General features: G+C 43.1%; 1 protein-coding gene across 2 annotated transcripts; it reads left to right on the forward strand.

The window, feature by feature from the left end:
- LOC132711654 (oxidized low-density lipoprotein receptor 1-like) lies at positions 1 to 27,403 on the forward strand. Of its 2 annotated transcripts, none has more exons than XM_087888088.1 (7): positions 1 to 102; positions 16,270 to 16,383; positions 20,792 to 20,887; positions 22,607 to 22,759; positions 23,723 to 23,910; positions 24,529 to 24,626; positions 25,898 to 27,403. In XM_087888088.1, the coding sequence occupies exons 2-7, from the start codon at positions 16,290 to 16,292 to the stop codon at positions 26,040 to 26,042; spliced, it is 774 nt and encodes a 257-aa protein (XP_087744214.1). In that variant the 5' UTR covers positions 1 to 102; positions 16,270 to 16,289; the 3' UTR covers positions 26,043 to 27,403. The 2 variants fall into 2 exon arrangements, with proteins under 2 accessions (XP_087744214.1, XP_087744213.1); XM_087888087.1 differs by lacking the exon at positions 1 to 102 and adding an exon at positions 12,917 to 12,942.
- The last annotated feature ends 296 nt before the right edge of the window (positions 27,404 to 27,699 follow it).

The raw sequence follows: 27,699 nt of genomic DNA on the forward strand, positions 1-27,699 counted from the left end.
GAGTCATCCGGAATTCCAGCCTTACTCAAACATAGTAGTGGAAGCAGCTGCACTTTGGATTCTTCGCCGGCTGGCCTGAAGGTTAAACCCGGAGCTCCCCAGGTATTTGGGGCTTTGACGGGGACTGCTTTGCGCCCTTGGGGTCTCCCGGCGTTGGGAGCTTCCCGTAGGGCAGGTGATTTTGGCCCCGTTGAGCAAACTTTCTCGGTGTTTGGGGCGGGGAGGCTGCGGCCGGAACCCGAGGATGGCTGTTTTGTGCTGCGCCTTTGCAACTTCAGAAAAGTGGACTTCTTATTTTGGAAATGACTCTGCATGTACTTTCTAACACGCCATTTAGGCTAAGCGTTTCTCTATCGGTCTAGCAGGATTTTCAGCGGATAACATTGCTCAAACGGGCCGCATATTATTCATTGAAAAACTGGTTTTGCAACAGGTTTCGCACGTCCATCCAAGATGCGTGTTGCTGGCATACTTCTTTAGGGAGTCAGGAGATTAGGAGAGACAGTGGGTCGTGGAGATAGTCGATGACGTGATTTTTTTAAATTCTTTTTTAAACGTGGTTTTGGTGTATAGAGAAAAAATACATAGAAATTACAATCTCTTGCCTGGGTCTCCACTGTAGATTCTCCCCCCCCCCGCTGAAATTATTAAGACTTGAGAAAAGAACCTGCTCTTAATTTCTTGCAAGTCATTCAGGAGACCCGTTTCTCTTGAGTGCAACAATATCGATTTTAGTATGGCTCTTTCTGGGCCTGGGCCTTGACCCACCCCAGTCCAGCGACTGAAATTGCAGGGATGCCAGATACAAATTTTACACACCAGAAACTTGGCTCCCGCTACTACTGGCCTCTCAAAAGCGCAACAGGAAAGCTGAGCTGACACGTTTCCTTTTTTTTTTTCTTGTTGAAGTTGCCAAAAAAAAAAAAAAAGGACTTACAAAAACAGCCTGTCAAAATGTTCCTAAGCAGAGCACTGTTACTCAGACTACAGGTGTGTGTGTGTGTGAGGGGGAGAGGGAATAGAGGAGGTTTTGGCGGGAAGAGGAAGGAAGGGGGGAGTGTGAAAGGAGGCTGGAGAGGAGGAAAAGAGGCTTAAAGGGGAAATAGAGAAAGAGGCCTGGGGAAAGAAAGAGGGAGTGAAGGCAATAGGGAGGATAAGAGAAGCTTCCATGGGACAAACCTGAAGGAGAGAAGGGGATAGGATAGGGGGGGCTTCTGTGGGGCAAGCCTGAAGGAAAGATGGGGTACGATAGAGGAGGCTTCCATGGGGCAAGCCTGGGGGAGAGAAGAAGAGAGGATAGAGGAGGCTTCTGTGGGGCAAGCCTGAGGGAGAGAAAGGGATAGGATAGGAGAGCAGAGGCTTCTGTGGGGCAAGCCTGAGGGAGAGAAAGGGATAGGATAGAGGAGGCTTCTGTGGGGCAAGCCTGAGGGAAAGTAGGGGATAGGATAGGAGAGGCTTCTGTGGGGCAAGCCTGAGGGAGAGAAAGGGATAGGAGAGCAGAGGCTTCTGTGGGGCAAGCCTGAGGGAGAGAAAGGGATAGGATAGGAGAGGCTTCTGTGGGGCAAGCCTGAGGGAGAGAAAGGGATAGGATAGAGGAGGCTTCTGTGGGGCAAGCCTGAGGGAGAGAAGGGGATAGGAGAGCAGAGGCTTCTGTGGGACAAGCCTGAGGGAGAGAAAGGGATAGGATAGAGGAGGCTTCTGTGGGGCAAGCCTGAGGGAAAGTAGGGGATAGGATAGGAGAGGCTTCTGTGGGGCAAGCCTGAGGGAGAGAAGGGGATAGGAGAGCAGAGGCTTCTGTGGGCAAGCCTGAGGGAGAGAAGGAGAGAGGATAGAGGAGGCTTCCATGGGGCAAGCCTGAGGGAGAGAAATGGGATAGGATAGGAGAGGCTTCTGGGGGGCAAGCAGAGGAATCCACGAAGGAGTAGAGGAGATGGAAGGAGAGCTCAGCAGGCAATTCAAGAGAGGGAGAGAGAGAGGAAGGAAGAAGGGTTGACCAGCCACATGAATACCATCTCATCATGTGACCTGCTGGCTGGGAAAAGAGTGACCATCACCCCACCACTTGACCTGCCTGCTGAGAGGAGACTGACCACCATGACCCTACACGGCCCAGGCCAGTAGAGGTGCCTGAGTGAGGGACCAGTGTGGACTGGTGGCCATACCAAAAAGGGTCAGGAGAACCCAGACTCCAACAGCCCTGTCGGGAGTAGCGCTACATTTATATCCCTTTTATACATCTTTATGGGGTTGTCGCAAAGAAGAGGAGGTTAACCTAATCTCCAAAGGACCTGAATGCCGGACCAAAAAAAAAAAAAAAAAATGAATGGAAACTAATCAAGGACAGAAGCAACCTAGAACTAAGTAGAAATTTCCTGACAGAACAACCAATGGAACAAGTTGCCTCCAGAAGTTGTGGGTGCTCCAACACTGGAAGTTTTTAAAAAGAGATTGGACAACCATTTGTCTGAAATGGTAGAATTCTCCTGCCTGAGCAGGAGGTTGGATTAGAAGACCTCTAAGGTCCCTTCCAACTCAGTCATTCTGTTATCTATTTCCCTAAGGCTGCACAATCCTTTGGAAATTGGGATTCAGTATTACCGTCCTCCATCTCATTCGGAGAAAAACCTTATTCCTTGTATAATAATTTCTCCACAAGGGTGCCTGGAGTCCTGGAAATACATCATATTAAAACATGGTTAGAGAATATTTTCTGGAGAGTTGTAGCACCCATGGCCAATTGTTAATGCAGGTGGGCTTCCGAGTGCCCAAACATTGATCGCACACTCATGCGGGTGTGGTGGGTATGACACCATTAATTGTAAACGAAATGGTCGTAACCCAAGGATGACTTGTGTACTCTGCATACACTCCAGGCATTCTTGGCTTATCCCGTCCAGAAATGCCTCACCTTCTTGCCAGGATTGATAGATGCCCAGAATTACTTACAGTGAGATGGCTGGTATATGAATAAATACATATTTATTAATTAATATTTAATATATTAAATATTTAATATTTAAATGTTTATTGATAAATAGCAGGACTTGAGGGAATAGCATTGCTGAAACAGGCTCTGTATTACTGGTACTAATTTAAAAAATAGCCTTTCAGTCAGGGTGGATTTGATTTAAATCAATTCAATTTAAATCATAATTTTTAAAGAGCAACTGTCATGTCTGTCCCACAGCGGCGGCTCCTCTGATCTGCTGTTGACTCACCAAGTCCCAATATTGCAGAATAAACAGCCTCATGCTACATAACTAAGCTCCATTTCATGCTGAATAAACTAAATTATTAATGTATCTTAAATAGAAAACTATCTTTAGATAGATTTTTATCCCAAAAACATTTTATTAAAATAAATTTGATAAAAATTAAAAAAATCTGATTTAAATTTTTTAAAATCTGGTTTTTTTGATTTTTTATCCACCCTGCTTTCGGTATTTTTCACTCCTGTGAAAGAGTGAAACTGTTGGTCTATTTCCTTATTCGTACCAATAGCAAAAACCTATGCAAAAGCAGTGTTTAATGGTTGTATTAGTGGAATCTATATTTCAGTTTTCCTCTGAAAATCTACAGGTGACAGGTATAGTAGTTAATAGTAATAGTAGTACATGTTCTGTTACATTTCTCTAAGAGTCCAAGGAGAGGATTTTAGGAGATTAGGACAAACTATGGATAGCGCATGAGTCATTGAAGTGAATGAAAAAGAAAAGTTTTTTGTGTATAGAGAAAAATTACACAGAAATTATGATTTCTTTTTTATATATCCACTACATCCACTTTTTCTGCTAAAACAGAGCTGTCAGACTATATTTCTTTGAGAGCTGGATCATCATTGTAGTTCTCTGCAGGCCGGCTGGGGTGGTGGGTGGGGAGAGAGATGTTACGGATGTTTCCCGCGGCACCGTGCCAGCCAAAATGGGGCACGGGCTGCATGTGCACCCTCCCCCCCACGGCCCCGTTTTGGGTGTCAGAGGCACCGTGGGCCAGTCCTTTGCTATTTCCAGGCCAGCTCCATGGGCCGGCTCTGACCCGCAAGACCCGCAGGCCTTGAATTTGACACTCCTGCGCTAAAATAATTGTGACTTGGGAAAGGAATCTGGACCTAATTTCTTGCAAGTATTTCAGGAGACATGTTTCTCTCTCTGATATATGTGGATTGGTGTTTATCTGTGTGTGTTGATAGATATATGAAGCTTTTCCATTATTCAGACCAGCCTTCAGATTCATTTACAGCAGGTGTGTCAAACTCAAGGCCCGCAGGCCAGATCTGCTCCACGGGGTGCTTAGATCTACCCTGTAGGACCGCTATGGAAACAGTGAAGGACCGGCCTATGCTGCCTCTGCCAATGAAAATGGAGCTTGTGAGTGTTCCGTTCCTGGAACAAGGCAGAAGAAAGGAGGCCAGGCAATAAACAGTTAAACTTGTTTATTAGGCTATCTGTGACTTGCTCTGTTTGGTTACAGCTTGGCTAGAGCGAGAGAGATTCTGAGGCACTGACAGCTCTTTTATACTCAGCTGTCAGTGCATGGACCAATCGGCAGGTTCTGATTTCCCGCCGGCGAATTGCCGGTGATTGGACCAATCAGCAGCTCTTGCTTCCTTGCGTAAGGAACGTCCATACGCAAAAGTATGAAGGCTATTACTTAACGCACTGTAAGCCACCCTGAGTCTCCGGAGAAGGGCGGCATATAAATCAAATAAAAAAAATAAAAAAAAAACCAGGGAAGGCCGGGTGTGCCAACCCCTGAGCTCCGTTTTTGCTGACAGAGGGCTGCAGGAGGCCGTCCTGGCCGAAAACGGAGCCTGGTAGGACAACGCATGAGCTCCGTTTTTGCTGGCAGAGTGCTAGCAAAACAAACTACTGGCCACTCTGCCCCCCCCGGCCCCCCAAGGTCAAACACAACCCTGATGCGGCCCTCAATGAAATCGAGTTTGAAACCCCTGATTTACAGGCTCCCATCCTTCTTAGCTTGCTGTTGCAGTCACTAAGTCCTGTCTGACTCTTCGTGACCTGATGGACCATAACATGTCAGCCCCCCCACCCCCGGTCTTCTACAGTTCTCCTGGAGTTTGCCCAAATTCATGTTCATTGCGTCAATAACACTATCTAACTATCTCGCCCTCTGCCACCCCCTTTTCAAAGGCCTTCAGAGTCTTTTCCAGTGAGTCCTCTCTTCTCATTAGGTGGCCAAAGTATTTATTTATTTGAGCTTCAGTTTTAGTATCTGTCCTTCTAAAGAACAGTCAGGGTTGATTTCTTCAGCTTTGATTGATTTTACAATCCAAGGGACTCTCAAGAGTCTTCTCCAACACCACAATTGGAAAGCATTAATTCTTGGCACTCAGCCTTCCTTATGTCCAATTCTCATAGCTGTACGTTACTACTGGGAAAAACACAGCTTTGACTATACAGATCTTTTTTGGCAAGGTGATATCTCTGCTTTTTAATATGTGTCTAGGTTTGTCATATCTTTCCTCTCAAGGGGCAAGTGTCTTTTAGTTTCATGGATGCAATCACTGTCTGCAGTGAACTTAGAGCCCCCCCAAAATAAAATCTGTCACTGCTTCCATTTCTTCCTCTTTTATTTGCTAGGAAGGGATGGTACTGGATGCCATGATCTTAATTATTTAATATTGAGCTTCAAGCCAACGTTTGCATTCTCCTCTTTCACCCTCATCAAAAGGCTCTTCAGTTCCTCTTCACTTTCTGTCATTAGAGTGGTATTATCTGGATATCTGAGGTTGTTGGTTTTTTTCCCTGGCAGTCTTAATTTCGGCTTGTAATTCATCCAGCCTGGCATATAGGTATAAATTAAGTGAAACTTGTTCCAGTAACAGCACTTGTGAGAAGGATCTTGGAGTCCTAGGGGACAATATCTTAAATATGAGCCAGCAGTGTGCTGTAGCGGCCAAAAAAGCCAATAAATCCTAGGCTACATTAAAAGAGGGACAGAATCAAGATCACGTGAGGTGTTAATACCACTTTATAATGCCTTGGTAAGGCCACACTTGGGATCCAGATACTGCATCCAGTATCCCAAGTGTCCCCATGATGTAAAAAAGGTGTTAAGACTCTAGGAAGAGTGCAGAGAAGAGCAACAAAGATGATTAGGAGACTGGAGGCTAAAAAGTTGCAGGAATTGGGTATGTCTAGTTTAATGAAAAGAAGGACTGGGGTGACATGATAGCAGTCTTCCAATATTTAAGGGAGGTCACAAAGAAGAGGGAGTCAAGCTATTCTCCAAAGCACCTGAGGGCAGGACAAGAAGCAATGGATGGAAACTACCCTATTTTTCAGAGTTTAAGATGCATCTTCCCGCCCCCCAAAAGAGCGTGGAAATGTTGGTGTGTCTTATACACCGAATACAGCCATTTTTTGGCCTCCCGAAGCCCCGCTCCACTCATCCCATTTTTGCGAAAAACAGGCCCATTTTTTGCCCAATTTTTGCAAAAATGGGGGCGTTTTTGCCTTCCTCCAGCTCCCAGGAGCACTTTGCAGGCCTCCCAAACCCTCCGTTTTTCGCAAAAATGGGTGAAAAACAGGCCCGTTTTGGGAGGGTTTGGGAGGCCTTCAGAATGCTCCTAAGGGCCAGGGAGGGCAAAAAATTTTTTTTTCTTACTTACCTGTTCGAAATCTTGGTGCGTCTTATACACCAGTGCATCTTATAGTCCAAAAAAGTTGGGGCTTTCCTCAAAACCCAAGGCAGATGCTGACGGAGGTAGTGCTTTCTCCAAATTCAAGTCCCTGGTTAAGGAAAGTCCTTAGCTGACTTCAGTTGTTGTGTAATTAAGCCTTCATGAAACATGCACTAAGAACTAAGAAATTTCATAACAGTTAGAACAATTAATCAGTGGAATGGCTTGCCTTCAGATGTTGTGGGTGCTGCACTTCAGGCTTTTAAAAAGAGCCTGGGTAACCATTTATCTAAGATGGTATAAGGTCTCCTTGAGCAGGGGGTTGGACTGGAAGACCTCCAAGGTTGCTTCCAGTTCTGTTATTCTGATTACATGTATATCACATGATGTACTCTGCATGTAAGTTAAATGAGCAGGGTGACAATCTACAGCCTTGTCATACCGCTTTCCTTATTTTAATCCAATCAGGTATTTCATGTCTGTTTCTAACTACTGTAACCGTGACCCGTGTAAAGATTTCTCAGGAGACAGATAAGATGGTCTGATATTCCCATCTCTTTAAGAACTTGCCACTGTTTGTTGTGATCCACACTATCAAAGGTTTTAGAGTGATGATTGAAGCGGAAGTAGATGTTTTTCTGGAACTCCCTTGCTTTCTCCATAATCCAGTGAATGTTGGCAATTTGATCTCTGGTTCTTTTGCCTCTTTGAAACCCAGAGTGTACTTCTGGTAGTTCTCAGTTCACATACTGCTGAAGCCTAGCTTGTAGGGTTTTGAGCATAACTTTTGCCAGCGTGTGAAATCGGTGCAATTGTAGAGTAGTTTGAGCATTCTTTGGCACTGCCCTTGTTTGGGATTGGAATGTCAACCAACCTTTTCCAATCCTGTGGCCATTGTTGATTTTTTCCAGATTGGGTGGCATATGCTTCCTAAGGCCCACTTGACTTTGCCCTCTAGGATGTCTGTCTCAAGGTCACACCGTCAGGATTACTATGGTCATAAAGATCTTTCTTGCATAGTTCTGTATATTCTTCCCACCTCTTCTTGATCTCTTCTGCTTCTGTTAGCTCCCTACCATTTTTGTCCTTTATAATGCCCATCTTTGAATTCCCTTGATATCTCCAATTTTCTTGGAAAATCTCTAATCTTTCCCATTCTATTGTTTCCTCTATTTCTTTGCAATGTTGTTCTTTATATCATCATTTCCTTTCACCACCAGGCATAGCCACAGCTGAATGCCTTTGGCCCAGGCACTTTATTTATCCTTTGAAGTGACAATGCAGGAAGTGGGTTACTGGAGGGACCTTGCTGAGCACATAATGTGTCATTAGAGTGTGCAGAACTGGCCCCAGAGCAAACACCCAGACTGAAGTTGCGGCTTTCCTCAAAACCCAAGGCAGATGCCGATGGAGGTAGTGCTTTCTCCAAATTCAAGTCCCTGGTTAAGGAAAGTCCCTAGCTGACTTCAGTTGTTGTGTAATTAAGCCTTCATGAAACATGCAGGCAGCTTTCTATAATACGCATACCTGCTCCAGTAATAATTGATCTAAGGCTAGCTACAGGTAGTCTTTCACTTATGACCACCATTGTGGTCATCTAAAATTTCTGTTGCTAAGTGAGATGTTTGTTAAGTTAGTTTTGCCCCATTTTACAACCTTTCTTGTCACAGTTGTTAAGTGAATCACTGCAGGTATTCAGTTAGTAACATGGTTGTTAAATGAATCTGGTTCCCCATTGACTTTGCTTGTCAGAAGGTTGCAAAAGTTGATCACATGACCCCGGGACACTGCAGCTGTCATAAATATGAAGCAGTTGCCAACCTTTTACCACCAGGCACATCCATAGTTGAGCATCCTTTTGGCTTTGGCCCAACCGCTTCACTCTTTCTGGAGCTACGTGTAATTGCCCTCCGCTCAAACCCAGTAGCATATTGGACACCTTCTGACCTGAGGGGCTCATCTTCTGGCGTCGTATCTTTTTGACTTTTGATACTGTCCATGGGGTTTTCTTGGCAAAGATACTGGAGTGGGTTGGCATTTCCTTCTCCGGTAGACTGTGTTTTGTTAGCACTCTCCACTATGACCTGTCCATCTTGGGTGGCCCTGCATGGCTTAGCTCGGAGCTTCAATGAGCTGTACTAGCCCCTTCGTCACAACAAGGCAGTGATCCTCGAAGGGGTCTTAGCTTTTTAAGGTCAGCCAGCTCAGATTCTTGATTCAGTTCAACCCTTTTGACAGAATGTGGAAAACAGAATGATGATTTTTGTTCCCCTGACCAAAAAGGTTGCTCAGTTTATTCATGGCAGTAAAAACTTTGCATGACAAATGATTTTCTGCTGCACACTTTTTAAAAGGCTCTACAGGTAGTCCTCAACTTATGACTACAATTGAACACAAAATTTATATTGCTAAGTGAGAAATTTGTTAAGTGACTTTTCCCCATTTTATGACTTTTCTTCAGGGTGGATTTGATTTAAATCAAGTTGATTTAAATCATAATTTTTAAAGAGCTACTGTCATCTCTGTTCCACAGCAGCTCTGTGGGACAGAGGAAGTTGACCTTCCTCTGACCTGCTGTTGACTCATCGACAGTCCTAATACTGCAGAATAAACAGCCTCATGCAGGGGTGAAATGCTCCCGGTTTGGACCGAATCATCCGATCCGATAGCAATGGAGATGGGTGGTTCAGAGAACCGGTAGCAAAAATCCCTGCGCCCTCCCCCATGCCCAGCTGAGCTGCACAATCATCAGAGGCTTTTTTTTTTTACTTTTAAAAGCATTTTTTCTGCAACCTCTTTGGCCGAAAAAATGCTTTTAAAAGTAAAAAAAAAAAGCCCCTGCCGATCAGGCAAGTCAGGTGGGATCGTCAGAGGCTTTTAAAAGCATTTTTTTTACATCCTCTTCAGCCGCAGAGGTTGTAGAAAAAATGCTTTTAAAAGTAAAAAAAAAAAAAAACTTGGCCACGCCCACAGTCATATTACCCCATCACCACCAAGCCACGCCCACAGAACCGGTAGTAACAAATTTTACATTTCACCACTGGCCTCATGTTACATAACTAGGCACCATTTCATGCTGAATAAACTAAATTATTAATGTATCTTAAATAGAAAACTATCTTTAGATAGATTTTTACTCCAAAAGCATTTTATTAAAATAAATTTGATACAAATAAAAACAAATCGATTTAAATAAAAAAATCCGATTTAAATTTAAAAAATCCGATTTAATTAAACAAAAATTCAATTTAAATAAACAAAATCTGATTCTTTTGATAAATGTGTAAAACACATTCAGGTCATCTGCCAGTTGTCGATTTCCTTCAGCATGGAAAAGAGGTTTGATATTTTTAAGAGTTTTCATTCTTCTAGGAAGTGGGGGGGCTTCCCACATTTGTTTTTAATATCCCAAACTGCTTTGTAATTAGTTGAATTAATACAAGTATGACAGAAACACTACTTGTGTATTTGGGCAAACACACAAATAGAATGTGGCGTTGGCATGTTCCTGCATAATAGTGAAATCAAATCAGGGGTGGTTCTACTTACCTTTACTACCGGTTTGCAGCAGGGCCGCACACACTCGCTCACTTCACTTGCATGCACGCACGCTTTTCTGTGCATGCACAGAAGCATTTTGGTGACATCGGGGTTGGTGGGCGGGGCCTCCGAACGGTTTTACTGCCAGTTCTATAGAACCGGTGCGAAGCGGGGGCAACCCACCATTGAATCAAATGCAATAATGTGATTTATCCACCAGTCAATACTTAAGAGAACAGGAAAAAGAGGACATCCCTTACTTCCATGGAGTCTGCAAAGAGGAAATTAAACAATGTTATTTTATGAGCCAGCATTTTTAATTGCATGCTGCTGAAAAGGATTTTGTTCCCCAGCCTGCACCACCCACCCCCATTTGCAACTAAAGAGTATAAAAGAAGCAACAGCAGTAAAAGTCCAACAGACCTCAAGGTTGCTTGAAAGCAATAATTCTACAAAGTTGTTGTTGTTTTTTAAAAAAGCAAAAGTTCCAAGAACCTTCTATAAAACTGACAATCTCCACTTGTGACAAATCTTTGATTAATCGGCAAAACCTGGAATGGATCCTCCCAGGTTGTATTTGAAATTCTGCAAGGGAACTTTTAAAAGCAGCACTTCTTACTACTGGAATGTATGCATCTGGTTACTCAGAAGAATTGAAACCCTTGTGCTGCTTCTGTATCAATAAAAACTGACATTAGTTCATTTCCCACCAACCAAGGATGCATTGAGATGGCAGGAGATCTTTGCAATGGTCCTGGAAATTTCCAGGAATAAGCCAAGCTGTAATAAGCAACACTTGAAACAATAAAAAAAATAAATGGCAGATAATAAAAACGCCTTAACTTTCTTCTGATATGCACCCAATATACACAACCCCCCCAACCCCCCCCTGCAAAACTCACCCCAGAATCAACGTGGCCAGAACCTGCATTCACCAGACAGAGAAATTCAGTTTTTAAAGGGACAGGCATAAGTTTAGAAGTTTCCCAACAAGACACATAGACTTCAGAGGATAATTAGAACTGCAGAAAAAACAATGGCTACCAACCTGCCTTCCATTGAGGACCTGTATACTGCACAAGTCAAAAAGAGGGCTGTGAAAATATTTACAGACCCCTTACATCCTGGACATAAATTGTTTCAACTCCTACCCTCAAAACAACGCTATAGAGCACTGCACATCAGAACAACTAGACACAAGGACAGTTTTTCCCTGAATGCCATCACTCTGCTAAACAATTCCCTCAACACTGTCAAACTATTTACTAAGTCTGCACTACTATTAATCTTCTCATCGTTCCCACCATCCATCTCCTTCCACTTATGACTGTATGTTGCTTGTATCCTTACGATTTATATTGATATTGTTTCCTGATTGCTTATTTGTACCCTATGATTCTTGATGAACATATCTTTTCTTTTATGTACACAGAGAGCATATGCACCAAGGCAAATTCCTTGTGTGTCCAATCACACTTGGCCAATAAAAAAATTCTATTCTATTCTATTCTATTCTATTCTATTCTATTCTATTCTATTCTCTACAAAATAGGTTCTCAACTTTTTTTTTTTAGAATAGAATTCTTTATTGGCCAAATGTGATTGGATACACAAGGAATTTGTCTTTGGTGTATATGCTGTCAGTGTACATAAGGAGAATAAAATACATTAATCAAGGATAAAAAATACAACACTTAGTGATAGTCAAGGTTACTAATAAGCTATCAAATTGTACTAGGATACAAATAAAAACAGTATAAATTGAAAGATACAAGCAACATGGTTACAGTAAGTGGAAAGAGATAGATACTAGGAAGAGAATAATAATATTAATACAGTCTTAGTAAATTATTTGACAGTGTTGTAGGAATTAGTTGTTAAGCAGAGTGATGGCATTCTGGGAAAAAACTGTCCTTGTGTCTAGTTGTTCTGGTGTGCATAGAAGTTGAAAAAATTATGTCCAGGATGTGAGGGGTCTGTAGATATTTTCACAGCCCTCTTTTTGACACATGCAGTATACAGGACCTCAGTGGAAGGAAGGTTGGCAGTCATTGTTTTTTCTGCCATTCTAATTATCCGTTGAAGTCTGTGTTTGTCTTGCTGGGTTGCAGAGCCAAACCAGACAGTTATGGAGGTGCAGATGACAGACTCAATAATTCCTCTGTAGAACTGAACCAGCAGCTCTTTGGGCAGTTTGAGCTTTCTGAGTTGGTGCAGAAAGAACATTCTTTGTTGTGCTTTTTTGATGACGTTTTTGATGTCCATTTTAAGCCTTGAGATATGATAGAACCTAGAAACTTGAAGGCTCTACTGTTGATACTGTGTTGTCTAGGATTGTAAGAGGTGATAGTATATAGGAGGTTTTCTTCTAAAATCCACCACCATTCCTATGGTTTTGAGTGTACTTAGCTCAAGATTGTTCTGGTTGCACCACAAGGCTACTTGTTCAACCTCCCGTCTGTATGTACAAATACCAACGAATAGATGGTGCCTTAATATTGATCATGTAACAAAAAATCTCTTTCCAAATACATCTCAACCTCTTTTCTGTTTGTTTTTGCACGCTATCACAGCCCGGCAGGAACTCCTTTTTTGGATAAGGTTGTGGGCGGAGACAGCCACAGGACAGCTCTTTTTTTTTTTTTTTGGTTTCCTCTGATTCGCTGTTCTCGCCCCATTAATTAGCATATAGTACACTATAAATATGCTCACTGAGCGAGCGTCTTCACTCGGAGGAGTTTTCGCCTGGTCCCTTGCAGGTTAGTTGATGCGACGTAGAGCAGTGAGGGCGGCTGGGCTGGAAATTGTAAAATATTTGGGGCTTTGGGGGAGGCTGCTTCGCGCCCTTGTTGCCTATTGGGAGCTTCCCGTGGGGCTACTTTGGCCCCGTTGAGAAAGTTACCCGGTGTAATGAAAAAGTGACCTTGCCGCTCTTTTCACGCGTCCATCCAAAAAGTGTTGGCACAGTTGTCCATTAAGTTTCAGGAGATTAGAACAAAAACTTGGTAGTGGAGATAGCGTCCACCCCGCCCTCACCCCCTTGCTGAAATTATTACGACTCGGGGAAAGGAATCTCGACCTAGTTTCTTGTAGGTATAGTAAATATGTCAAGGAGATGTGTTTCTCTGTTGTGCGTCCATAGATGTTTGTGTATTGCTGTATGGAAAGCTTTTTAAGTTCTCGGTTCGGGCTTCAGATTCACTTACAGCAGAGGTCTTCCAACTTGGCTATGCTGGCTGGAGGATTCTGGGAGTTGAAGTCCACAAGTCTTAAAGCTGGCAAGTTTGAAGACCTCTGACTCATTGATCGTAGTTTCTTGCTTTTAAGTCGTGGCCGACCCCGTGTGAACCACGGTAGAACTCTTGCCTTCGCCACCATGAGCTCATCCGCACAGGGACAATTCAGCCTCCAGCCCCATTGGTTGGCAGGCAGAAGCCGGCGATGGGTGGATGGGTGGGGCGATCGTAGGGGCGGTGGGATGGGCAGTATTAGCATGTAAGTTGTTTTTAAAAAAACCGCGGCAATTTTTTTTTAAAGGGACTGTGGAAAGTTTTTAAAGGGAAGTGGCTCCAGAGCCGAGGTTCGGGGGGTGGGGTGGGGGGGAGGGGAGGAGGAGTTATAAGAAGGCGTCGGAGGGGGCAGGCATGCCGGAGTGTGTTGGGGGAGACTAGGAAGGGAGGGAGGGGCGCACCTCTAGGCGGCGCTGTAGAGACGGCTTGGCTCGCAACTCGGCCAGCGCGAACTAAACAAAGTGGGGGGGGGAAGGAGGAGGAGGAGGAGCAAGCCCGGCGTGGCTTTTGCCGGCCCACCCCACAACGCCAGAAGCCACGCCCCCTTTTTTGGAGTTTTGCCCCATTTTACCACCTTTCTTGCCCCGGGTTGTTAAGTGAATCACTGCAGTTAAGTTAGTAACACGGTTGTGTTTAGTGAATCCGGCTTCCTCCTTGACTTGTCCTCCTTGACTAAGTCACCTGATACCTTGTCAGTCAGAAAGGTCGGCGGGCGGTTCGAATCCCTAGTACAGGTCTCCTGTGTGAGCAGGGGGTTGGACTAGATGACCTCCAAGGTCCCTCCCAACTCTGTTACTGTGAAAACTTTGCTTGTCAGAAGGTCGCAAAAGGAGATCACCTGACCCCAGGACACTGCAACCGTCATAAGTAGGAGCCAGTTGCCAATTTTTTTTTTTTAATCACCAGGCACATCCACATCTGAGTGTCATGTTGGCTTTGGCGTAACTCTTCACTGTTTCTGGAGCTACGTGTAATTGCCCTCGGCTCAAACCCAGTAGCATGAGGGGAAGTAGATCATGACCTGAGGGGCTCCTCATCCAGTCTCATAAATTTAGACTTTTGATAGTGTCCATGGGGTTTTCTGGGCAAAGATGCTGGAGTGGGTTGCCGTTTCCTTCTCCAGTGGACTGTTTTGTCAGAACTCTCCACTATGACCTACCCATCTTGGATGGCCCTGCATGGGCCTAGAAGCAACCTAGAACAAAGGAGAAATTTCCTAACATTTAGAACAATTAATCCGTGGAACAAGTTACCTCCAAAAATTGTGCTCCATCACTGGAAGTTCTCAATAAAAGATAGGACAACCATTTGTCTGAAATGATATAGGGTTTCCTACCTGAGCAGGGGGTTGGACCAGAAGACTTCCAAGGTCTCTTCCAACCAGGGGTGAAATGCTCCCAGTTCAGACCGGATCACCCAGTCTGGTAGCGGTGGCGGCGGGTGGTTCGGAGAACCGGTAGCAAAAATCCCTGCCCCCCCCCCTGGCCAGCTGAGCCATGTGATCCTCAGAGGCTTTTTTTTTTTAACTTTTAAAAGCATTTTTTCTACAACCTCTTAAGGCTGTAGAAAAAATGCTTTTAAAAGTAAAAAAAAAAAAAAGTTGGCCACGCCCACCCAGTCACATTACCCCACCACCACCAAGCCACACCCACAGAACCGGTGGTAACAAATTTTAGATTTCACCCCTGCTTCCAACTCTGTTATCCTTTCTGGACCGGGACACCCTGCACACAGTCACTCACGCCCTTGTTACCTCCCGGTTGAACTATTGTAATGCTCTCTACATGGGGCTCCCCTTGAAGAGCACTCGGAGGCTCCAACTGGTCCAGAATGCGGCCGCGCGGGTGGTTATGGGTGCAATCCGTTGCGCCCACGTGACACCCCTCCTGCGTGAGCTGCACTGGCTCCCAGTGGTCTTCCGGGTGCAATTCAAGATGTTGGTCACCACCTTTAAAGCGCTCCATGGCACAGGACCCGGGTACCTTCGAGACCGACTTCTGCCACCAATAGCCTCCCACCGACCAGTTCGCTCCCACAGAGAGGGTCTCCTCTGGGTGCCATCGGCCAAGTCATGTCGGCTGGCGACACCCAGAGGGAGGGCCTTCTCTGTGGGAGCCCCAGCCCTGTGGAATGAACTGCCCCCGGAAATTCGTAAGATTTCTGACCTCCGGGTATTTCGCTGCGCACTCAAGACCCTGTTGTTCCGCCAGGCTGGGTTAGCAACATAATTTTAAATTGGATGTTTTAAATTTTTCGGGTTTTAAATTAAGCCAAATTTATTTAATATTTTTAAATTATTTTAAATTGATGTTGATTCTGTTTTTAAATAGGCTGTACACCGCCCTGAGTCCTTCGGGAGAAGGTAAAGAAATAAAATAAATTTTATAGAAATAAAATTATTATTATTATTATTATTATTATTATTATTATTATTATTCTGTTATGCATGGTTTAGCTCATAGCTTCAATGAGCTGCACAAACCCCTTCACCACGACAAGGCAGTGATGCATGAAGGCGTCTTAGCTTTTCAAGATAGACAACTCAGATTCTCGATTCAATTCAACCCTTTTGACAGAAAGTGGAAAACAGAATGTTGATTTTTATTCCTCTGTTAAAAAGTTGCCCAATTTATTCATGGCACTAAAATAATTTGCAAGACAATTATTTTGTGCTGCACACTTCTTAAAAGGCTGTGTCCTATATCTAAAAAGAGGTTCTTGAAATTAGTAGTAGTTTGCCATCTTCTGTAAGCTTCTTGACCTTCCTTCTGTTGATAGCCCCATTTGTAATTCCAGGTCATACAAATCCAGGAACTATGGCAGGCGGTAAACGTGATGCGCAGGCCCATCCTAGCAAGGGATATGGTCGTCCTAGCAATGGATATGATCCGGTACAGGAAGAAGAAAAAGGTAATAACACCAAACTCTGGAAGCCAATCTCCCAAAATGAAGGATTGAAATGTCCAAGCCGTGGCCACACAGAGCAATCCAAAACACTCTTCCCAGTTGGATTTCCAAAAATTCCTGCTGAATTTTATTATATATGATTTTTTATTGGTTTTCAAAAATAAAATACAAAAAGTATAAATAGTTGAAAAGAAAACATAAGAAGAGGGGGAGGGAAGAAAATAAAAGAAATAAAGTGTAAAGTGGGGGAAAGAAAGGAAAAGGCACCAACTTCCAACTCTTTAACACAGTAGAAGATAACAGTATTTATTTATTTATTTATTATTTAAATTTGTATACCGCCCTTCTCCCGAAGGACTCAGGGCGGTGCACAGCCAAAATTAAAATACATACAATACAAAATTTAAAATAATTTAAAAGCAGAATTAAATCGAATTGGCTTCCCAAAACATTAAAACCCATTACCCTTAAAATAACCCATTAAAATTTTAAGCCAGCCCAGCTTGCTGAAATAGGAAGGTCTTCAAAGCTCGACGGAAGGTCCGGAGGTCCGGGATTAGTCGTATTCCTGGGGGTAGCTCGTTCCAGAGGGCGGGTGCCCCCACAGAGAAGGCTCTCCCCCTGGGGGTCGTCAGTCGACATTGCTTGACCGACGGCACCGTAAGGAGGCCCTCTCTGTGGGACCGAGTTGGCCGGTGGGAGGTTATCAGTGGCAGAAGGTGGTCTCGCAAATAACCAGGCCCTAAGCCATGGAGCGCTTTAAAGGTGAGAACCAATACCTTGAAGCGCACCCGGAAGACCACCGGAAGCCAGTGCAGCTCGCGCAGGCAAGGTGTCACATGGGAGCGCCATGTCGCCCCCATAATTACCCGCGCGGCCGCGTTCTGGACCAGCTGGAGCTTCCGAATGCTCCTCAAGGGGAGCCCCATGTAGAGAGCATTGCAGTAGTCCAGGCGAGAGGTGACAAGGACATGAGTGACCGTGCATAGGGAGTCCCGATCCAGAAAGGGACGCAACTGGCGTATCAGGTGAACCTGATAAAAAGCCCCCCTGGCCACAGCCGTCATATGCTCTTCTAAAGACAGCTGTGCATCCAGGAGGACGCCCAAGTTGTGAGCCCTCTCCGTGGGGGCCAATGACTCGCCCCCAATAGCCAGAGATGGCACCAACTGGCTATATCGGGACGCCGGCATCCACAGCCACTCGGTCTTGGAAGGGTTGAGTCGAAGCCTGTTCCTCCCCATCCAGACCCGCATGGCCTCCAGGCACCGGGACATCACTTCAAGGGCATCGTTGGGGTGGTCTGGGGTGGAGATGTACAGCTGAGTATCATCAGCGTACAGATGGCATCGCACCCCAAATCCACGGATGATCTCGCCCAGCGGCTTCACATAAATGTTGAACAGGAGAGGCGAGAGGACCGACCCTTGCGGCACCCCACAAACAAGGTGCCTCGAGGTCGACCTCTGCCCCCCAGCCAACACAGACTGCGACCGGTCAGAGAGATAAGAGGAGAACCACCGTAGAACGGTGCCTCCCACTCCAACCCCTCCAGCCGGCGCAGCATGATACCATGGTCGATGGTATCAAAAGCTGCTGAGAGGTCTAACAGGACCAGGATAGAGGAAAATCCCCTGTCCCGAGCCCTCCAGAGATCATCGACCAACGCGACCAATGCCGTTTCTGTGCTGTACCCAGGCCTGAAGCCGGACTGGAACGGATCCAGATAGACAGCTTCATCCAGGTACTGTGGGAGCTGTCGTGCAACCACACTCTCGACAACCTTCGCCACAAAGCAAAGGTTGGAGACAGGACGGTAGTTTGCCAAAACAGCCGGATCCAGACAGGGCTTCTTGAGGAGGGGCCTCACCACCGCCTCTTTCAAGGCGGGAGGTAAGACACCCTCACTCAGAGAAGCGTTAATAATCCTCTGAAGCCAGCCTCGTGTAACCTCCCAGGTAGCCAGCACCAGCCAGGAAGGACACGGGTCCAATAAACATGTGGTTGTGTTCAGTCTCCCCAGCATCCTGTCCACGTCCTCGGGAGTCACAGGATCGAACTCCTCCCAGATGACATTCTCAAGACTCGCCTCAGACACATCGCCTGAACCCACCCAGTCAGAGTCCGAGCCGTCCCGAATCTGAGCAATTTTATCGTGCACATAACACGCAAAATCCTCAGCATGCCCTTGCAAGGGGTCTTCCCGCGCTCAAAGATGGAGAAGGGAGCAGGTCACCCTAAACAAGGTGGCTGGGCGATTATCTGCCGACGCGATAAGAGCGGAGAAGTAATTACACTTCGCCGCTTTTATCGCCACTAAGTAGGTCTTGATATAAGACCTCACTAGTGCTCGGTCAGATCCAGAATGACTAGCCCTCCAATTACTCTCTAGGCGTCTTTTCTGGCGCTTCATCTCCCTCAGCTCCTCGGAGAACCAAGGAGCTGGGCCGATTCGGCGCCGGGTCAGAGGCCGCAAAGGCAAAGGTACAACCACAACTTTTTGCTTTTACATAAAAGTATGTACAAGCCAAACAAAATCAAAGTTTCATTTTGTTTTTATTGCAAGCAAAAAAATCCAGCAGCAATTTCAGAATAGAAACAAGTTTAAATATATTCTCTTCTTTGGGTTAAAGAATCAATTTTACCATCTGTGCTTCTCTTTGGTGAGGGGAGCAATATATGTTTCTGTTAACTCATTAATGTTTATCATAATTTATATTAAAATCCTCTATATTATTTCAATTTTTTTTAACCTAAAGGGAGAAAACACTTTTTTTAGTTTTGATATTTTACTAACTTTAAAAAGTACTCAAGTATTATATATAAAGGAGAAAAAAAGAAGACCCTTCATTTTAAACCCAAACACAATACTACATTAGAGGTTTCATTCAATTATATATATCACACCAATTAACTCCGATTAGCTCATTGAATTTGAATCTCTCCCTCGAGTTTATCCTCATGGAATGGATCTTTTTCTTTTACTTTCAAATTTAGTCAATTTTCCAAATTTGGGAATTATTCAGCATTAGTAAAAAGACAGAGGACATACATTTACAAACTCATTTTATACATACAAAACTAATTTAAAGCTTTCTTTCAATATCAAACTTGTAAAAGTCCATCCTAACTAATTAAGTCATTAAATTTAAATTCAGAGCCCAAACTTTGATTATAGGACCATGGGTGTCCGTGTGTCCGTCTGCAGTGGCTGTAACAGTTAAAGGTTGTAACTCGAGGATTACCTGTGTAGGTTACACTCCTTTACATAAAGAAATAGCAGAACCTGAAGGGATAGCATTGCAGAAAAGGGCTATGCATTACTAATTAAAAAATGGCTTGGTAACACTTTTCATACATTGGTCAAAGAGTAATTGTAGCACTAGCAAAAGATTCAGCCATTGCAGTGGATATTAGTTGTATTAGTAGAAACTGTATTTCTCCCAGTTTTCCTTTAAATATTGACAGGTGACATGCGTAGTAGTTAATAGTAATAATATATGTTCTGCTATTTTATCTCTTAAGGGTCTAAGGAGAAGATTTTAGGAGAATAGACCAACTGAATAGAGGAGACAGCATATGAATCACTGACGTGAATGAAAAAGAAATAAGTGTTGACGTATAAAGAAAAATTACACAGATATTGTGGTCTCCTAACTGGGTCCCAAATTATTACTTACTTACTTACTTACTTACTTACTTATTTATTTAATTTGATTTGTATGCCGCCCTATCTCCATAGGACTCAGGGCGGCTCACAACAATTCAAATCAAACCAGATAAAAACATATTAAAATACAAATTAAAGATATGTTAAAACTCATTAAAATAATCAAACTAATCAAACCTGGGAAAGGAATCTGAATCTAAAAAGACACATGTTTTTGGGTGTTATTATTATTATTCATATTTCTATGCCGCCCACTCTGAGGACTCTGGGCGTCTTACACCAAAGACAGTATACTAAATAGCATATTGCCCCCAACAATCTGGGTCCTCAGTGTATCCACCTCGGAAGGATGGAAGGCTGAGTCAACCTTGAGCCGGTGAGATTTGATCCGCTGATCTGCTGAACTAGCAGTCAGCTGAAGTAGCTGCAGTACTGCACCCTAGCCATTGCGCCACCTTGACTCTTGTGCATGGATTGGTGTTTGTGGGTGTTGCTAAATGGAAAGCTTTTCAATTACTCATTCTAGATTTTAGTGTCTCTGTTAGGCTCTCACCCTTCTTAGCTTTTGAAGACCAGCCAAGATCAACAGATTCTCAAATGAATTCAACCCTTTTAACAGAATGTAGATAATAGAATGTTGTATACTTTTTAAAAGGCTGTGTCTTATATCTAAAAATAATTTTCCGTCTTCTGTAAGCATCCTGGTCTTCCTTCTTGTGACAGTCCCATTTCTAATTCCAGGTCATACAAATGTAGAAATGCAGAACATAGATGAAGAGCAAGATCTGCAACGCACTTCTCCCAATGGAAATGCAGGAGGACAAGAGGAAAACTCAGGTAGTAATAACGGTATCGAGAATTGGAAGCCATTCACCCATATGAGGGATTGAACTGTCCAAGCCACGGCCACCGGAGCATACGGAGCAATACAAAACACATACTTTGTCCCCGATTGGATTTTTAAAAACTCCTGCTGAATTTTAATCTCTCAAGAGAAAGAGAGCAGGCGTTTAGAGTCTGCTACAGGGGACAGCCTTAAAATAAATGTAATGAAATAAAGAAGCAAATGTGACTACAGAGAAAGGGACTAGTCCTAGTAAGCTGTAACGAGTAATTGACATAAAGCATATAGTAAGTGACAAGATGAGAGCGGAAAGTCAGCTTCAAACATACAAGAATATAAATGAATATAGGTTTGAATATATATAAATATAAAAGAATATAGGTTTTTAGTATGGATCTGCCTGAGTATGTTCCTTGTCCAGGATGCTGTAGAAAGGAGAAGAAAAATGGATTTGTTCCAAGGACCATTTGTAGTTTATCTCAAGCAATTAAATGTCTTAGGCTAGTTTTACCCCACCTTTATGCAGACTTTGTGTAGTTTCTCTGCAGTACCATCAATTTATTTAATAATTTGTTTCTATATTATTATATATTATATTATATTATTCCATTTCTATAGCCACTCTATTCAAACAAGTGACTCTGGGTGGCTTACAATTCTAAAATTATGGAATGATTAAAATAATTAAAAACAATAAAACACTAAAAACATCCAGAAAATAAATACAGACAGCACCCAAGATAATTAATCAATGGTAAAGCCAAGGAATGGGGCCAGTGGTGGGCTGCAACCCGTTTAACAACCGATACGGTGAGTGCGTGCCTAGGGCGCTTGCGCGCAGTGCTAAAATTGGAGCTTTTTGAAGCTCAGCTGCTTACCTTCTAAGTCAGCCCCGGTAAGTAGAACAGTGGAGGCGTAGAAATCAGCTGTGATGTGCAATTCAGATGAGGTAGAAACAAGGAAATAAAGGACAGGATAGGGTGAGGGGGCAGCTGATTGTCGGAACTACCGGTTCGTCTGAACTGTCGGCAGCCCACCACTGAATGGGGCCCTTACCCCAGTCCAGGTTCCAGACCCAGGTACCTAGCCAAGTTTTTAATGCCTTGTGAAAGGCCAACAGAGTTGCAGACATTCTAATCTCTGAGGGAGAATAGCCCACAAGGCAGGGACTACAATAGAAAAAGCCCACTTTTAGTTCCTGCCAGTCAACACTCTTGACGGGATCTGCAGCAGGCCCAATTCTGCTTCACCAGACCCAATTTTGTTTCATATTTCAATCTTCTTTTAACTGAACCAGATGAAATTCAATATAATCTGGGGGACCACATTTATATACAAGAAGGCCTCTAGTTCCATCATGGACACCAAGGAGATCTGCAAGTCTTCTTAGGGGAGGAAGAAAGGATAAAGATAAGATAAAATACAATAAGATAAGATGGCAAGAACTCCTAAGCAGTTTTATTTGCTCAGTTAGAACATGGTAGTTCAATTTATTTTCATCAGAATCAGACTTACATTTTGATTGACGCGAGAGGACAACAAATGGCTTTGGAAATTAAAAGGCAAAAAGCAAGAAAATCTTAGCAACTTAGAAATGTGTATAATATTTTATTTAGGGATTTCTGCTCACCAGTATCAGATATCTTTCTACCTTCCTTTGATGTAACAGATGAGTACTGATGAATCTTGTTTTTCTCTCTTTTTTTGTGCAGAAAAAAAATGTTTGTCAGCTTGCTCTAAATACAGAAAAGCAATAATTGGAGTTGTCATTTCTTACATCCTCCTCCTGATCATCATTTTTATCCTCGTTGCCCATTTCCTGTCATGCACCACAGAAAATCAGAAGATCCAGGCAGTTCAAACCGGTATAAAAATTTACTACAAGCTTTAGCTGTCTACAAGAATCTGAACTACTAACGGCCAAAGCAAATTGGTGGTAGATAAGAATCAAAGGCATTCAAGGTGGGCTGATTTAGATAACTTGTGGGTGCGAAGGGACTCAATACTGTGTTTCACCCCCTCCCTTGGGCTCAGCCTGCTACATTTCGTACATCTCGCTTATTACCAGGGTAAGAAATCTAGTCCCTAATCCTGTTCTCAGGAAAAGCTTCTCCATGACTTCATGAAGCTGAATGACCTCTGCAGATGGGTTAGAAACATAGAATTGGCCTTGCCTTGCTTTCTAGTCACTACAATCTGCTTCATCTAGTCCAGGAAAACATCAGTTCCTTTATTTGAAAAAAGTCTCAGTGTTTGGTTGAAAGTATCACTGAATCTTATTTTGTGAGTTTAATCCAGAATGAGATAGCCGGAAGGGGAAAAAAAGAATACTCATTTGGCACTAGTGAGAAGAGCAGAAATAGTGGTTTAAGGGGTTTAGCAGGAAAATGAATTGAAAATAGCAAACATTTGGGTCTTTTTTGCCAGGTGACTGTAATAGTAAAGGCAAATCTCAAAAAATGAAATAAGCAAACATTTATTTATTTAGTGCTTTCCTTCCAAAAGCAATAATTGTGAAAAAGATGGGCCAAATGTCAAATAGGTTGACCAAATTAATGGAACATCTCACAAAGAGATTCATAGCTGAATAAGTGGTTTCTTGGATTCAAATCCACCATGCAAATCACCGCTCAGGTCCACAATCTCTATTAATCTCAGGATTATAGAATGGAAGTTGTTACAACAGCTAGAATATGGGTCTCCTTATCCAGATTGGGTTTTATTAGAAATCAGTAACACATTCTAATTTAGCAGGATGGTCCCATCCTACTTAAAAGAACAAGACTGGATAAGTCAGTTTCTATTCTTTCCACCTCTTTTTGTTCTAGGAACACCAGTGCCATTAAACTGCCAAAAGGATGCCACAAAATGTCTACCTCTTCCATGTCCACCTGACTGGATTGGACATCAAGGACACTGCTACAAATTGTCAGAAGAGGAAAAAAACTGGACGGAGAGCCAGAACTCCTGTATTTTACATAATGCTTCCCTGGCCAAATATACAGAGGAGAAAATGGTGAGTAATGGAACTGGTTTAGTCCAGGATAAATCAGTTCCTAGAAATAATGTTGCGTCATTGATGGTGCATGCTCTTTTACATAACCATCCAGTTAAAGGATTTTCTCCTAAAACCAGTAAAAAAACATCTCCTTAGATGCCCCTCCGGTCAAAAGCTTCAGGATCCTCTTAAACCTTCTCCAGGTTCCAAAGAATGCCAGCTTCACAAAGCACGCTCTGTTGACATAAAAAATTAAAAATTCAAGAATATTGCTCTAAACATTATTGAATTAAGTCAGTCATCGCTTGTTTCATTTCTTGCTGCACAGAAACTTGGAAACATCTAATAATCTCAGAGGTAAAGATAGAATTAGGAAGCCAAAAATAAAATGGTAGAAATTACCAAGAGCCATTCTAGGAAGAGCAGGGTTTTTCTTTTACCTTCTACAAAAGGTTTAAAAATCACTTCAAAAAAAGTAAACAAGGTTCTCCTGTTTTGCCTCTCACTAAAGGAATTACTAGCTGGGTTTTATTAGGGTTCAAAATACCTTGTTAGTTTTTTTAGCCTATATGTAAATTCAGAAATTAAACTAGCAATCTAACAAAGCAACGTTCTAACATGTACCATTTTTTAAAGGATATTATGAGAATGTTCACAAGAGACCGTGTCTTTTGGATCGGCCTCAAGAGAGAACCAGTTCAACCCTGGAAGTGGCTAGATGGAGAAAATGCAACGTGAGTCTTCCTCTTTCCCTTTCAGTTGGCAAGAGCTGAAAGTAAAATACCTCCACTGAGGCTCCGTGCATCTCGGGACTGATCTCAGAAAGAGCCCCCTGGCTGCCAGTATTCAGACGTTGCTCTCTAAAAAGATTTGGCTGTACTGACATAGTTAAAAATGTATTACGAGGAGTCCTCAACTTCTAGCCATTCATTTAGTGACTATTCAAAGTTACAACAGAACTGGAAAAAAATGTATGATCAGTCTTTGCAGTTACAGCCATCGCAGCATCCCCCATGGTCATATGATCAAAATTTGGTCACATGGCAACCCATGTATATTTATTTATTATGTTCATTTTATTTATTTATTCTATATGGCCACCCAACTCATTCATGGTGACTCTGGGCAACTTAACCGAAATAAAACAACAATACTAAACCCTCACTGCCCTGGTGACAACAATCAAACCAACCCATTGTTCAGCTGTATATCTCCCCGGGGTCCCCACAGCTGTTAGAATGGTTGCAGCATCCCAAGGTCATTGATCACCATTTGCGACCTTCCCAGCTGGTTTCCAACAAACAAAAGTCAAGAAGGGAAGCTGATTTGCTTAAAACCACACGATTCACATAGCCATTGCAGCGATCTACTTAACAACTGTGGCAAAAAAAGGTCACAAAACCAGGCATAATTCACTTACGTGAGGGGCTTGGTGATGTCTTGAGCTCCTAACTCACTTAACAACCATCTTGCTTAGCAATGGAAATATCTAGTCCTGATAGTGGTTGCAAGTCAAGGACTGCCTATATAATTGTTGTGTTCAGAATCCCACTTGGAACTGAGTCCAGAATGCTCCGAGGGACACAGATCTACTGAACAATCAAAACGTCCCAATAGATGAATTGGGGAACAATCTGCAGAATCATCTTTAATTGAAAATTAAAGATAGTATCCAGGTCCTGTCCTAATGTCCACAAGTCAATCTGTGGGATAGATAACCTCCTGAATAACTTGGAGAGCTGCTACTACTTACAGCAAGATAGTAAACTACCTTGGAGTTTCCCAGCATGGTCCCTTCTGATTAGGCTGCGCTGCAACTTCTATTATTCTCAATCTTTGTGCCCAAGGGTAGGAAATATGGTGGCTATGGTCCAGTCCAGCATTTCTAGAGGGCGCCAGGCCAGGCCAGGCAAGGCTCAGCTAGATGAACTGCATATTCATGACCCCTTTGGTAACTCTTATCTGGGAGGTTATCTCCACCGCCTAATTTCTGCTTCTGTTACAGGGTGAAAATCATGGGGAATGGAGGAGATTGTGCTTTTATGGACAATGATGTCACATTCATGTCAGTGAGATGCAGCAGTCCGCACTACTACATGTGCCAAAAAAAAATGCTCCTAAGAGACCCTGAAAGAGAACTGGAAGTATAGCTAGTTCTTGACTTACAACAGTTCATTTAGTGACCATTCAAAGTTACAACAGCACTGAAAAAAGTGACTTACCATTTTTCAGACTTACAATGGTCACAAGTTTAAAATTCAGATGCTGAGCAAGATCCTGCCATCACCTTCTGTGGCCTTCTGACAAGCAAACTCAACGGGGGCAAGCAAAGATGCACTTACCAACCATGTTGCTGACTTAACAACTGCAGTGACTCCCTTAACAAGCGGGACAAGAAAGGTCGTTAAATGGGACCAAACTCACTTAACAATTGACTCGCTTAGCAACAGAAATTTTGGACTCAATTGTGGTTGTTAGTCAAGGACTACCTGTTGTCAGACCTGGAAGCCATCTTTTGTATTTGGGCATTTGCAGTTACATGATCCCGACTTTCAGCCTTTTTTGCTGAAAATGGGTGTTTTCCACAAAAAACACCCATTTGGGAAGCTGGATTCACTTAATTGTGGTGGCCACTGTAAAAATGGTTGTAAAATTGGGCCTGATTCAGTTTATGACACTAATGACTTACGATGGAAATTCTGTTCCTAATTGTGATAGAGAATTACCAGGAATTACATGCAATTAGGAATTACTGCTCAATTAGGAAGTTGAAGACCCAGATTGTTGGGGGCCATATGCTGACTATGTAAACCGCTTAGAGAGGGCTGTAAAAGCACTATGAAGCAGTATATAAGTCTAAGTGCTATTGCTAATTGTAAGTCGAGAATTACAGGACCATCATGGCGGCCATAGGCCTATCCCAAAACAGCGGGGCAGGCTTCGAAACTCATGCACCAGTTACAGTTTTCTTGTCTTCAGTAGTAGCAATGTGATCTGAAAGGGAAACTATTTCTGTCGTGTCTCCCTGCCCCCCCCCACTCCACCTCCATCATGACCGAATCATTCCCTGGTGACCAAAACACTATATAGTATAAATGATGGTAATGATAATGATACACAGATAGCCCTTAACTTATTAGTGACCATTGACCAAAGTTACAATGGCACAGAAAAAAGTGACATGACCATTTTTTGCACATATTTATTATTTATTTATTTATTGGTTCGATTTATATGCAACCCTTCTCCGGAGACTCAGGGCGGCTTACAATGCGTTAAGCAATAGCCTTCATACTTTTGTATATACCTGCTTAGTAGGGCTTTCGGCCCCCCCTAAACGGTGTTCTTTGTTATACAAAGTCAGCTTATTGCCCCCACAATCCGGGGTCCTCATTTTACCCTTTGTAGCAGCCCCATGGTCATGTAATAAAAATTCAGACACTTGGCAACTGTCTCATACTTAAGCTGTCAAAATAATAAAGATAAATAAATAAAAATAAATTAAACCCCAGAGATGCGTGATTCCGTTTATTGTGTTCCGGCTCAGAAAAACAAATTCTGCTTCTTGGCCTTTACTCGAACATAAATACACCGTAATAAAACTCTATTGCTATTCAGCAGAAACAAAAAAAGACAAAATCCTTACTTGGAGTCTTTGTGGGCCACAAAGAAGATTGGTTTAATGTCATATACCCCTCTACATGCTTTCAAGATGGAGTGCATCAAATGATAGTTTTGGTCTTCAGGCTGCAAAGGAAATGTGAGTCTTTTTCGCCATCTGAAGTGTGAAACCACAAGGAAATATCT

This window comes from Pantherophis guttatus, chromosome 2 (genome assembly GCF_059756535.1).
Source record: "Pantherophis guttatus breed Tessera chromosome 2, ASM5975653v1, whole genome shotgun sequence".
NCBI lineage: Eukaryota > Metazoa > Chordata > Lepidosauria > Squamata > Colubridae > Pantherophis > Pantherophis guttatus.